Raw genomic sequence first — 13,154 nt, 5'->3', positions numbered from 1 at the left:
TCAGGTATACTGGGCCGGGGCCATTTAGGGCTTTCAAGGTCAACACCAACACTTTGAATTGTGCCCAGAAACGTACTGGGAGCCAATGTAGGTCTTTTGGTACCTGTGTTATATGGTCTCAGCAGCCACTCCCAGTCACCAGTTTAGCTGCCGCATTCTGGATTAGTTGTAGTTTCCGGGTCACCTTCAAAGGTAGCCCCACATAGAGCGCATGGCAGTAGTCCAAGCGGGAGATAACCAGAGCATGTACCACTCTGGCAAGACAGTCCACAGGCAGGGAGGGTCTCATCCTGCCTACCAGGTGGAACTGATAAACAGCTGCCCTGGACACAGAATTGACCTGTGCCTCCATGGACAGCTGTGAGTCCAGAATGACTCCCAGGCTGCGCACCTGGTCCTTCAAAAGGACAGTTAAAACGAAAAGCCTGTCCTGGAATCAAAAGAAGGCTTTTCGTTTTAACTGCCAGGTTGTTAAAGTTCCCTTACGGTTACAGGGGCCAGTTAGCCAAATCCAGATGATTATTGTAGTGGAAACATTTGGAAGCCACCAGGGGGAAGAAGGAAGCTCTCCTTTGAGAGAGTTTTATGCATTTTTAATTTTTGCCCCTATTTATGTTATTGCACCCCCTTTGCACGTCTTTCCATTGCTGCCATGCTGCCATTATCTTATCTGTTTTCTTGCGTCACCGAGAGAACTGACTTCATTGCCTGCTAATAAATGTCTCAAATATATCTGAAACCAGAACTCTGCATCCCCACATTGAGAGAAACTATTATTGCGTTAAGCCAACTGCATCTTTGTCTCCTCTTTTTCCCCTCTTCCAGTCTCCGGACGAATACTATCTCATCTGGATAACCGCTGACCTCGTTTCGTTCGTCGTAATCGTAGGAGTTTTTATATTCCAGAAGTAAGTAGCTGGGGGCAGTGGTTTTGCAGTGTTCTTCGCCCCCCGCAAAAAAACAACAACAACAAACCCATGTCTGAAAAGGCCCCTTTAAGGGCAGTGGAATATTTTCAGCAACACTTTAGAAGTTGACCCAGTTCGCACAACCCAGGAGCAATGAGGCTGGTGCTCCTTTGATGTGCCACCCTGTGCCACCCTAGTCCTGTAAGTAGATCGAGAGTGCAAGGGTTGAATGGGGAGGGCGCAAAGGAAGTGGGCACCACGCCACATCTGTAACCCTCGTTTCTGAATCTCCCCCACATGTAGAAAGCTAGCACGTCAGGCTTCTTAGCCCACTCCCTGACGCACCAGTTTTCTACATGCGGGGATTTTAATTGTTATTATTTCACATGCTGCCTGCACCATCGTTGCTGAGGTGATCCGGCAGGAGCGAAACCCCGTGCCTCTCTAAATAAATCTTTTGGGATGGTCCGTCCTGGGTTCTGGAGTGAGATTTAGACGGAGGTCAAGGGGTCCCTCAAATTAGTTGTAGTGAATTCACGGCTGAGCGAGGGTTTAGCGAGGGGGTCATGAATAACACAGGATTTGTTAGCATGGTGCCTGGCACTCTGTTGTTTTCCTACGTAATTCTTGAGGCCTGGGAAGTCACAGGAAGCCTGTAAAAGATGCTGTGTTGGAGTCCCAGGCATCTAGTCAGAAAGAACTCAGAGGAGAGAAAATACAAAGCCAGGATGAAGGCTCTGGTCAGCTGCTGGTTTACTTGGAGGTTGACTTCAGGAAGGCCCCAAAAAACAGCAGGCCGGCACCAAAATCCGGGCACCTTAAAATAACCCACTGCCAGGTTGTGTTGCCGCAAATTGCCCTTTCTCCACTTTCACAGCAGTGGGGCAGATTTGGCCCGGCGGGCTTCTAGCTGCTGATCCTTAGCCTTCAAATCCAGCGTAGAAGTAACATCCTAAAGATCCACAGAGTGAGGGGAAGGAGGAAACATAGGCAAAATTCTTAGATGCTTTGAAAGAAGAGAGGGCCACCATTTTTCCACCCTCCCGTCTAGTAGGAGAAGAGAGAATTGTTTTCCAGCTGCGAATTCCAAGAGAGGATCTGAGGGCAGTTTGCTGACTAGAATCCTCTCCCACAACCCCTTTCGAGCAAAGTTTGGGCAAGCAATATCCACTCAGGGTGCCCTAGGTCAGGGGTGGGGAAGCCCCACGGGTGTTTTTTGGACCCCAAGGTGGCCAGGGATGATGGGAGTTGTAGTCTAGCAACATCTGAAGGGATGCAGGTATCTGACACACTCTCACCTGGGGTTGGGGTAGAACGTCTTCTCCCAGTTTTTTGCAGCTAGTTGGACGAGAGGGGATTGGCCCAGAGACCCAATGGGACAGATTCTGAGTCTTCCACACCAGCAGTTAAATCTCCTTTGCCCTGACTCTGTATTGGTAGTTTTGCTCCCTGGGGAGGAATGATGGACTCGAAGGAGGTGCCCTATTCCTCCTTGGTTTATTTTTCTTACTGCTCTGACCTTGTTGCATGTTCCTCCTTTCTCTCTCTCTCTTTCTCTCTCTTTCTTTCTCGCTCTCTCTGCTGCTGCATTTTGGCATCTTTACAGCTATCACATAATCAGGTAATTTCTGATGCCTTCTTCCTCATCCCACCTTTCGTCTGTTTCCTTCCTTCCTTCCTTCCTTCCTTCCTTCCTTCCTTCCTTCCTTCCTTCCTTCCTTCCTTCCCACTTCCCTCAAAAAACAAACAAACCAAAAAGCACCGCTGCAAAATTGGGTTAAAAAGCAGGGTCGTTTCCAGAAGAAACCCTCTAGAAGTTAAAAGTAAAAAACCCAGAAAGAACGACCGTCCAGCTTACGAAACGTACTAGGCGGGGATTTTCCTGGGATCTGAGTGCATTCAGCAGCCTCGGTTTGCAAAACTCCAAGTGTCCCTGACAATGGCAACCCCTGAAATGTGTCCTGTTTCTTTATTTAATGCATGTATAAAATACAGTGGTGCCTCGCAAGACGAAAAGAATCCGTTCTGTGATTCTCTTCGTCTAGCGGTTTTTTCGTCTTGTGAAGCAAGCCCATTGACGGATTAGCGCTATTAGCGGCTTTTAGCGGTTTATCGGCTTATCGGATCAGCTGATAAGCAGCTTAGCGGCTTAGAAAAAGGGGGGGGGGAGGAAAAAACCCCCGCAGGAACTCGCAAGACATTGTCGTCTTGTGAAGCAAGCCCATAGGAGATTCGTTTTGCGAAGCACCTCCAAAACGGAAAACCCTTTCGTCTAGCGAGTTTTCTGTCTTGCGAGGCATTCGTCTTGCGGGGCACCACTGTAATAGAGAGTTGGAAGGGACCCATGGGGGTCATCTAGTCCAACCCGCTGCAATGGCCGTCCAACCTCTGCTTAAAAACCTCCAAGGAAGGAGAGCTCACCACCATTTCCGAGGGAGGCAGTATATTCCCCTTTTTTCTCTCCAAGGATCTCAAGGTGGTTCCTCATTTAAACTGCCTCCTCATTTAACCCCAACAACGGCTCTGCGAGGTAGGCTAGGCTGAGAGGCAGCGACTGGCCCAAGGTAGCACCCAGCAAGCTTCCTCCTGGCCAAGTGGGGATTCCTGGTCTGCCCCACAGAGGACCTTCAGGTCCATAAATAGCAACACCCTAGAGGTCCCTAAGGAAGTCAGATTAGCCTCAACCAGAGGCAGGGCCTTTTCAGCACCAGCACCGTGAGCAGCTGAGGTTTTTCTTCTCGGCCACATTCTGCTGAAACGGAGGCTGCCTCTATGTCCTCAACCCATTCTCATTTTTCCAATTGGCCCCTGTGGTCATTTTTCTTCTCTTCTGGCGAGCATTTGAAACCTGCCCCCCACCCACCCCACCCCATTTTTGCAGCCAAGCCCCAATTCCTCGTTTTCGTTGTTTACCCAAGCGTTCCGCCTCCACACATTATCTTCCTGCAACGTTTGGTTGTGTTGCGGAGAACCATTCTCATTGGTCTGTCTCTGCCTTTCCCATTAAAAAAAACAACAAAAAATTCTTTTCTTTTTAAAATATATATAATTTCTGTGCATTATTAGTGTTTTCATGGAATAACCAAAGCGACCGTAGGCCTGAGCGGGATTCGAATCCGCTGCCTCGGCTTTCCTCCGCTGTGCGTTCTGTATTGGAAGGCATCCTGAAAGCGATGTGTAGATCCGCCATGTGGGAATCTTGCTTGGGGGAGCAAGGGGGAAGGTTTCAGATTCCACTGGATCCCTCCAGAAAGAGGCACACATGAAAATATGTGTGTGTGTTGTGCATGTATGGATTCTGAACTTTCTGGGGTTCCCCCTTCCCACTTCTTCCACTTTTTCTCTGCAAGGAACAAACAGCGAGCGTGCAGCGCTTTTGTAGTTTGTACAATTATGCTTTGCTCGGAGAAAACAGAGAAAAGCTTTCCTCCCTCTCTCAAACTCGAGGCCCTCTGGCAAAGCTGAGCATTCTGGAAACACATGAAAGAAAGCGCTAAAGCGCTTCTTCCTACAGCACAGATTTAAAACTTTGGGACTCACTTCCACAGCAGGCAGAAGAAGCGATCAACCCACATGATTTTTAAAAGGATTAGCCGAATTCACAGAGGAGAGGGCTATTACAGCATTTTCATATTTTTTTGGAAGCTGCCCAGAGTGGCTGGGGAAGCCCAGCCACATGGGTGGGGTATAAATAATAAATTATTATTATTATATATTATTATTATTATTGGTGGCTGTGATGGGAGACAGCGCTCTGTCTCTGCGGTCAGAGGCAGGAATGCGCCTGAATCTCAGCTGCTGGAAACCGCAGGTCATTTTAAAAAAAGCAAACCTCAAAGTGGTTGCAAGAATATAAAGCCGTAAAATCGAGAAAAAGGCACAGCCCTACTGTTAAAGTTAAAATACTGAATCAGATTAAATAATAATAATAATAATAATAATAATTTATTATTTATACCCCTCCCATCTGGCTGAGTTTCCCCAGCCACTCTGGGTGGCTCCCAATCAGTGTTAAAAACAGTACAGCGTTACATATTAAAAACTTCCCTGAACAGGGCTGCCTTGAGATGTCTTCTGAATGTCAGGTAATTATTTATCTCTTTGACATCTGATGGGAGGGCGTTCCACAGGGCGGGCGCCACTACCGAGAAGGCCCTCTGTCTGGCTCCCTGTAGCCTCACTTCTCGCAATGAGGGGACCGCCAGAAGGCCCTCGGCGCTGGATCTCAGTGTCCAGGCAGAACTATGGAGGTGGAGACACTCCTTCAGGTATACTGGGTTGAGGCCGTTTAGGGCTTTAAAGGTCAGCACCAACACTTTGAATTGTGCTCAGAAACGTACTGGGAGCCAATGCAGATCTCTCAGAACCGGTGTTATGTGGTCCCGGCGGCCACTCATGGTCACCAGTCTAGCTGCCGCATTCTAGATTAATTGCAGTTTCCGGGTCACCTTCAAAGGTAGCCCCACGTAGAGTGCATTGCAGTAGTCCAAGCAGGAGATAACTAGAGCATGCACCACTCTGGCGAGACAGTCTGCGGGCAGGGAGGGTCTTAGCCTGCGTACCAGGTGGAGCTGGTAGACAGCTGCCCTGGACACCTTGGCTTCTTAAGAATCTGGGTGTGCCCGTCCAAACAAAATGTTTATAGCAGGCGACGAATAGAGTGCGGAAAAAGTGCCTGCTTGATATCTATAGGCAGGGAGTTCCGAAGTTCACTAAACTGTTGAGTTCTCACCAATGCAGAACAAGTGTTTTGTGGCGCCTGCAGTAGTGCCAATTCTGCTGCGGTGTAAAGGTAAAGGACCCCTGGACGGTTAAGTCCAGTCAAAGGTGACTGTGGGGTTGCGGCGCACATCTCGCTTTCAGGCCGAGGGAGCCAGCGTTTGTCCGCAGACAGGTTTCCGGGTCTTGCGGCCAGCAGGACTGAACCGCTTCCGGCGTAACGGGATGCCGTGATGGAAACCAGAGCGCACGGAAACGCTGTTTACCTTCCCGCCGCGGCAGTACCTATTTATCTACTTGCACCGGTGTGCTTTCCAACTGCTATGTTGGCAGGAGCTGGGGCAGAACAACGGGAGCTCATCCCATTGCGGGGATTCGAACCGCCGACCTTCCGATCGACAAGCCCAAGAGGCTCAGTGGTTGAGACCCCAGCGCCACCTGCGTCCCATAAGGCGATCTCGTGGGTGGGGAGAGTTGTTCTCGAATCCTGTTCCCCAGTTTCCCCAGACATCTGGTCAACCGCTGGGAGAAGAGGCTACAGGTCTTTTCTTCTTTGGCCTGGGAAACTTTATAATAATATAATAATAATTTATTATTTGTACCCCGCCCATCTGGCTTGGTTTCCCCAGCCACTCTGGGCAGCTTCCCACAAAGACAAAAAATACGCTAAAATGTCACACGTTAAACTTCCCTGAACACGGCTGCCTTCAGATGTCTTCTGAATGTCAGGTACAGTGGTACCTCGGGTTGCATACGCTTCAGGTTACAGACTCCGCTAACCCAGAAATAGTGCTTCAGGTTAAGAACTTTGCTTCAGGATGAGAACAGAAATTGTGCTCCGGCGGTGCGGCAGCAGCAGGAGGCCCCATTAGCTTAAGTGCTGCTTCAGGTTCAGAACAGTTTCAGGTTAAGAATGGACCTCCGGAACGAATTAAGTACTGAACCCGAGGTACCACTGTAATTATTTATCTCTTTGACTTGGCGGGAACAGCAGCGATCGCAGGAAGTAAGAAGAAGCGCTTTGGCTGATGTCATCTTCCTCCGTCATTCATCCCGGCTGCTTCCGCCCACGTCTGTGCTTTTATCAGCTCAGCGTCTCCTCCTCCTCCTCCTCCTTTCCTGACCCTCTCTCTTTCCTCCCCTTTTTCGAAGAGCAACTCCCTTTGGCTCTTCGAGGGCTGCATTTGACACGGGTGTGTGTGTGCGCAATTGGCGTCTTTGCACAAGGAAGCTTGCGCACCACGGCGATGGTTTGTGGCGGAGGGGAGGGGAGAGGGTGTGTGTATTCGACCTAACCCCGGGTGCTGGTCATCATACTGGGTTTCTGCTAAATTTGGGGACTTGCGAGCCTTTTGTACCTCCCTGGGCGTAACCGCACCAGGCCAAACTTATTCTGTGTTTTTATTTTGTGATGTTACGTTGTGAACCTCTTGGAGACCTGCCGGTATAGGACTCTCTACAAATTTAAAAAAGAAAACAAAATACAATAAAATGTCGGGAGCAGGGTATCTGTAACCTGCGGGTCTCCACAAATAGTGGTACCTTGGTTCTCAAACTTAATCCGTTCCAAAACCAAAGCGTTCCAAAACCAAGGCACGCTTTCCCATAGAAAGCAATGCAAAACGGGTTAATCCGTTCCAGACTTTTAAAAACAACCCATAAAAACAGCAATTGAACATGAATTTTAGTCTCTCACGAGACCATTGATCTGTAAAATGAAAGCGCTAATCAATGTACTGTACTATAAAATAAATAAGACAGTATTGTAGATGATAAAAATAAAAATTATTATTTTTTCTTACCTGCACTGATGATAGTCATTGTTTGGATAGGGGGCTTTTATCCATTTGCGCAGTCAATCAATCAATCAATCAATCAATCAGTAGATGAACTGGGTTCCACACAGTCACAAAAGCAAATGAACGGAAAAAGCCTCAAAAACAAAAACGCAATATAAACAGCAAAAACAAAAGCGCCAGACTTAATCCGTTCCGGAAGTCCTTTTGACTTCTGAAATGTTCGAAAACCAAGGCGCAGCTTCTGATTGGTGCAGGCACCCTGGAAACAATAGCCGACAACCGCATTGGAAGTTTGGCTTCCAAAAAATGTCCGAAAACCGGAAAACTTACTTCTGGGTTTTCAGCGTTTGAGAACCAAGGTCCCATTGTACTACTGAACCACAACTCCCATCATTCCTGACCATGGGCTGATGGGAATTGTAGTCTGACGTCTAGAGAGCCACTGGTTACCTGCCCCTGATGTAGGAAGACCCAGCTAGATGGGCGGGGTACAAATATTATTATTATTATTATTTTTGGAAGGGGAGTTGTAAATGCAAAATTGCTTGCAAGCTTCTCATTCCAGAAGCAGTGCAGCCCATTCTCCCAGCAAGAGGGCCTTTTGGTTTCAGGGTCCCCTTGGGGTGGGGATAGAAGCTGGGTGCACCTGGAGCAAAATGCCGACTCCTCTATTTTTTTTATTGATTTGGCAGCAGACCTGATGCTAGCACACAGGCCTGTTGAAATCGCATCCATTGGTGGTCTTAGGTGGGTGATTTAAATGACCACTAGGAGGTGCAACGAAGACGAAATTGGGGTGGGGTGTGGCTGCTTTGTTTGTGTTTTTGGTGTTCGTATTTAATCTTACGTATGTATTTGATCTTTTGTGTGTGTGGTGTGTGTGTGTGTGTGTGTGTGTGTGTGTGTGTGTGTGTGTGTTGGAGGCACTTTTAAAAAGTGCAGATGACAAACACAAGCTTAAGTGAGGCTCCCCTTTTATATATGATTTTATTTTATTAATTTGATTAATTTGATTTAATATGTGTGTGTGTGTGTGCGCGCGCACACACACGCACACACTCTTTAACAATCTGATTGATTGATTGATCAATCGATCAATCAATCAATCAATCAGGGTCACCTTTTTTAGATGGCTTGATTTAAAATAAATAAATAAACGGATCGGGGTTTTTAAACATCACAGATCCGGCCCAAGGTTTTTGCAAAGTCGCTGCTTTAAGTGGTAATTTGAGAAGCCCAAGGCTCTCACGCTTTGTGTCAGACTCAAAAGAGCCAGAAATGATTAACTGGAAAATTCAGACTCGCTCTGACTCCTGTTCCCCTTGGTCGGATTAAGTTCCCTGTGCCTGTTTTGCTTAGCATCACCCCTCCCAGTAGACCTGAGATCGAATCCTGCTCATCACACCTTTTTTTTGCTTTGCTGGAGCAGGGAGGGTGTTGGTCACTGAGCAGCTGCCTCCTTTTGCAATACTTTTGCTAACCTCTGGTCCTTTCTCATATTTCCATTGAAAGCATGTTCATTATAATAATATTTTTTTATTTATACCCTGCCCTTCCCGGTTCAAAAAACCAGGCTCAGGGTGGCTAACAACAAATGTAAAACACTTAATTGATGCAACAAAAAACAGCATTAAATACAGTATAAAACATGAGTAACAATAAATTCAGAATTGCGGCCCCCCCCTCCCACTAACCCCCCCCCCCCGCTCCAATTTGAGAGGAGCCAGTCACGGAATCTGTGCTCGGCTCTGCAGAAAAGGCCCGTTCTCATGTTGCCACCCTCTGGACCCCTCGTGTTGGGGGCACATGAAGAAGGACCCCAAAGGATGATTTCAGGGTCTGGGTCAGTTCCTATGCAGAGAGGCAGTCCTTGAGGCATGGCAGTCCTGCGCTCTTTAAGAGGGGGGAGTCCATCAGTTTTGTTAGATCAATTAAACTAAATAGCATTACAGTGGTGCCCCGCAAGACGAATGCCTCGCAAGACGGAAAACTCGCTAGACGAAAGAGTTTTCCGTTTTGGAGGTGCTTCGCAAAACAAATTTCCTATGGGCTTGCTTTGCAAGATGACAATGCCTTGCGAGTTCCTGCGGGTTTTTTCCCCTCCCCCCCTTTTTCTAAGCCGCTAAGCCGCTTATCAGCTGATACGATCAGCAGATAAGCCGCTTATAGCGCTAATCCGCTAATCCGCCAATGGGCTTGCTTCGCAAGATGAAAAAACCGCTAGACGAAGGGAATCACAGAACGGATTCTTTTCGTCTTACGAGGCACCACTGTAATTGGTTTTTCAATAAATGTGCTGTTAATGGTTGCTGTTTTCGATTTCATCACGTTATTATCTTATTTTTATTGCGTTATTATTTATCAGCTCCCTGCTTGTGGAATGCTCTCCCCAGGGAAGTTCACCTGGTGCCTTCATTACATACCGTATTTTTCGCTCCATAAGACACACTTTTTTCCTCCTAAAAAGTAAGGGGAAATGTCTGTGCGTCTTAGGGAGCGAATGCGTGGTCCCTGGAGCCGAATTGCCCAGGGGCAAAAAGCAGATCGTGGTTTTGGGGTTTTTTTAGAAAGAGGGAAGGGGGTGTTGAAAGGAAGCCGCTGAGCAGCTGATTGGCAAGTGATCGGAGGGAGATAAGGGACTCTAGAGATAAAGGAGGCTGCCTGGGAGGGGGGAGGTAAAGACAGTGAACTTGCAAGGAGAGGAGACAGGAAGACTAAAACAAGCAATGAGGAGAAAAATTAGAAGAAAAGGAGGAGCAGACAACTGTTCCAGCTAAGAAAAAGACACTAAGGCAAACAAGAGGGAAGGGAGTGTTGAAAGGAAGCAGCTGATCGGTGGGATCGGGAGGGAGATAAGGGACACTAGCGATAAAGGAGGCTGTCTGGGAGGGGGGAGGTAAAAGCCCATGGATCCTCAGGATTTTTGCATTGGGTCACCCCAAATTCACCATCAGATCACATAGCATGTCCATGGCTACAGCCTGCACCAAAAACACACACGCATCCAGTGTTTTGTGGGGCCACAATGCCGCAAAAACATGGTTACAAAGCATGGATCCACATGGATCCTCAGGATTTTTCCATTGGGCTACCCCAAACTCACCGTCAAATCACATATCATGTCTGTGGCCACATCATGAACCACAAAAATCATACATCCACTGTTTCGTTCAGAATATTTTTTTTCTTGTTTTCCTCCTCTAAAAACTAGGGGCGTCTTATGGTCAGGGGTGTCTTATGGAGCGAAAAATACGGTATTTTTTTTAGGCACCAGGCGAAAATGTTTCTCTTCAACTAGGCCTTGGGCTGATTCATATTCTGTAGTCTTTTAAACGTGTCTGTGAGAAGGTGGGGAGGCTATTGTCCTTCTGTTTTTATAATTATTTACTTGTTTTTATTCTGTGTTTTATTCTGTGAGCCGCCCCTGAGACGGTCAGGCCAGCTTGCAGAGTTTCAAAACAGAAGGAAAACGAGTTTTCTGTCGCTGTGCTAGGAGAATAGCGCAGAGTCGCTTCCTCATGAGTTTGAGAGCCCATGGATTGTGAGCTCCTTGCCTGGAAACCTGGTCAGGCGCATGAAAAGTTTGGTTCCCGACATTCTCCTTGTCCGTTTCAGGTGGCGCATGGGCAGCATCCACAGCTACAACCCCGAACAGATCATGCTCAGCGCTGCTGTCCGAAGGTCCAGCCGGGATGTCAACATCATGAAGGAAAAACTCATCTTCTCAGGTGAGGCAATTCGAGGCTGGATTCCACGTGGCTATAACTTGATCTGCGGCAGAGAAGTAACTTCCTGTGGGGATGTCTTGCTATTCTTCGGGTCTTCAGTTCGAATCTCGCCAGAAATTCATTGTCATGCGGCTAAGGTTAAGTCTTTTTTAAACATTACAGACCCAGCCCAAGGTTTTGCAGAGTCGCTGCTTTAGATGGTAATGTACTTTTGAATAAATAAGGCATACTATTCATTGTATCAAATTGTAGATTTCAGCGGAGGTCTCATAAAGTTCAATGAAAAAAGCAGAAGACCCAGTGGATCAGTTCATTCTCTAGTTGGTTCATGCATAAGGTCCATACATGTATAAGTATTTATAGATCAATTTGATTCCCTCCCCCCTCTTTCTTTTTTCCTTTCTTCTTCTGTGTTGGAACTCCTGTTTGGGGACTTCCCTGGCTTTTTTCTGGCCCATGTAGGACCAGTCTGGATAGTTAGCCTTGGCAAAGACTGATGTTTTTATCCCCCAAAAAGTTTTTGATTGAATTTCCAATGAAATGAGGTTGCATTTTAATTTTTTAATGTATTTTAATCTTGTTTTTTAAGCTGTATTTCAATCAATTGTTTTTATATTTGGTGTTAGCCGCCCTGAGCCTGGTCTTGGCTGGGGAGGGCAGGGTATAAATAATTTCTTCTTCTTCTTCTTCTTCTTCTTCTTCGTCTCTATTCCACCTGTCTCTTCAAAGAGTCCAATAATCCACACGAAGGGTTGTTACAGTTCCACAGAATCCTTTCACAGAGTCTAAGACAATATGTAATATGTAATATTACAGGATAGTGGATCTTATAGCATAGTACTGGTTGCTATAAGATCCACTATTGTGTAATATTACATATGAGCCTGTTCTACTGATGAAGCCTAGGATGGCGATACAAGGCTAGGTCTCCCAGGTCCTAGTCTGACACTCTAACCACTACACCGCACTGCCTCTTGTTAACCGCAGCATCTGTTAAGATCCTTCCCTCTCCGCCTTCTAACACCCCACTTTCTCTTTCCTTCTCAGAGATCAACAGCGGCATTGAGACGACGGACGAGCTTTCTCTGTGCTCGGAGAACGGCTACGCCAACGAAGTCGTCACCCCCCTGGACCACCGAGAAGTGAAGCTTCGTATCAACTGAGGGGGCAGCGGGGGAGCGGTTGGGGGGCTCTGGAACCTTCCGGCGCTTCCTTGGTCCTTGCGTGGACTGCCTGGGACTCTTAATGCAACGGACTTCGTGCGGGTGGCCTGGTGCCTCTCTGGAAACTGAAGCTGGACTGGGTTTCTTTGAATTTTTTGTCGTTGTTGTAAATATCCCCCCTTTTTGTGACCCCTTTTCTTGCCTATCATGGGATTGGGGGCGGGTGGGGCAGGATTCGGCATGTTTGCGAGGAGCGATCTGGCGATGGGACCCGCTAGAAGATAGCCTTCAGAGGTGTTGCCGGACTACAAGTCCCATCATCCAGGACCATGCATGGCTACATCTGATGGGAGTTGTAGTCCAACGTCGTGCAGGGTCATGTGACGGAAGGAACCCCACTGTCTTTCTCTCCTCTCCTCGGTGCAGCGATTGTTAGCTGAACTTATTTAAAGATGTATGTTGTGACCTCTTGGCGAAGCGTGGTTATTATCCGTATTTTTATGGGTTTGAAATCTTCCGGGCACTGGGAAGGTGTCCCGCCTGAAATCTGAGGGCTGCATTGCTCATCTGGACAACGATCCAAGGGCCATGTGACTGGTGGCGGAGCCAGAAGCAAAAGTGGGGAGGAAATACCGTATTTTTCGCTCTATAAGACGTACCTTTCCCCCTCCTATAGAGCGAAAAATACAGTACATTCCAAGGACGCATTGAAGATGGGCAAGGGTGCTTGGGGTGAGAAGCAGGGCTTGTGAGGGGTGCTGGGGGCCACATAGAGAGCCCTGGAGGGCCGATTTCAATGGGTTTGAGGTTTCCCGATCCTGATTTGCAGGTAGGATG

The 13,154-nt window shown here is 47.5% G+C and overlaps 1 protein-coding gene across 3 annotated transcripts in view; it reads left to right on the top strand.

Annotated features, from left to right (window-relative positions):
• Window positions 1–12,782, top strand: part of GDPD5 (glycerophosphodiester phosphodiesterase domain containing 5) — a 168,423-nt gene extending 155,641 nt beyond the window's left edge. For 2 of the 3 annotated variants that reach the window (XM_083499662.1, XM_083499663.1), the window contains exons 14-16: window positions 826–908; window positions 11,042–11,154; window positions 12,202–12,782. In XM_083499662.1, coding sequence (XP_083355788.1) covers window positions 826–908; window positions 11,042–11,154; window positions 12,202–12,317 — 312 coding nt within the window. In that variant the 3' untranslated portion in view covers window positions 12,318–12,782. Of the gene's footprint in view, window positions 1–825; window positions 909–2,514; window positions 2,530–11,041; window positions 11,155–12,201 lie in introns of all 3 variants that reach the window. The other variant, XM_083499661.1, reaches the window with a different exon arrangement.
• Window positions 12,783–13,154: the final 372 nt, after the last annotated feature.

Source organism: Podarcis liolepis (assembly GCF_965112155.1).
Source record: "Podarcis liolepis genome assembly, chromosome: 4".
Lineage (NCBI taxonomy): Eukaryota > Metazoa > Chordata > Lepidosauria > Squamata > Lacertidae > Podarcis > Podarcis liolepis.
This window is presented reverse-complemented; position numbering and strand designations above follow the sequence as displayed.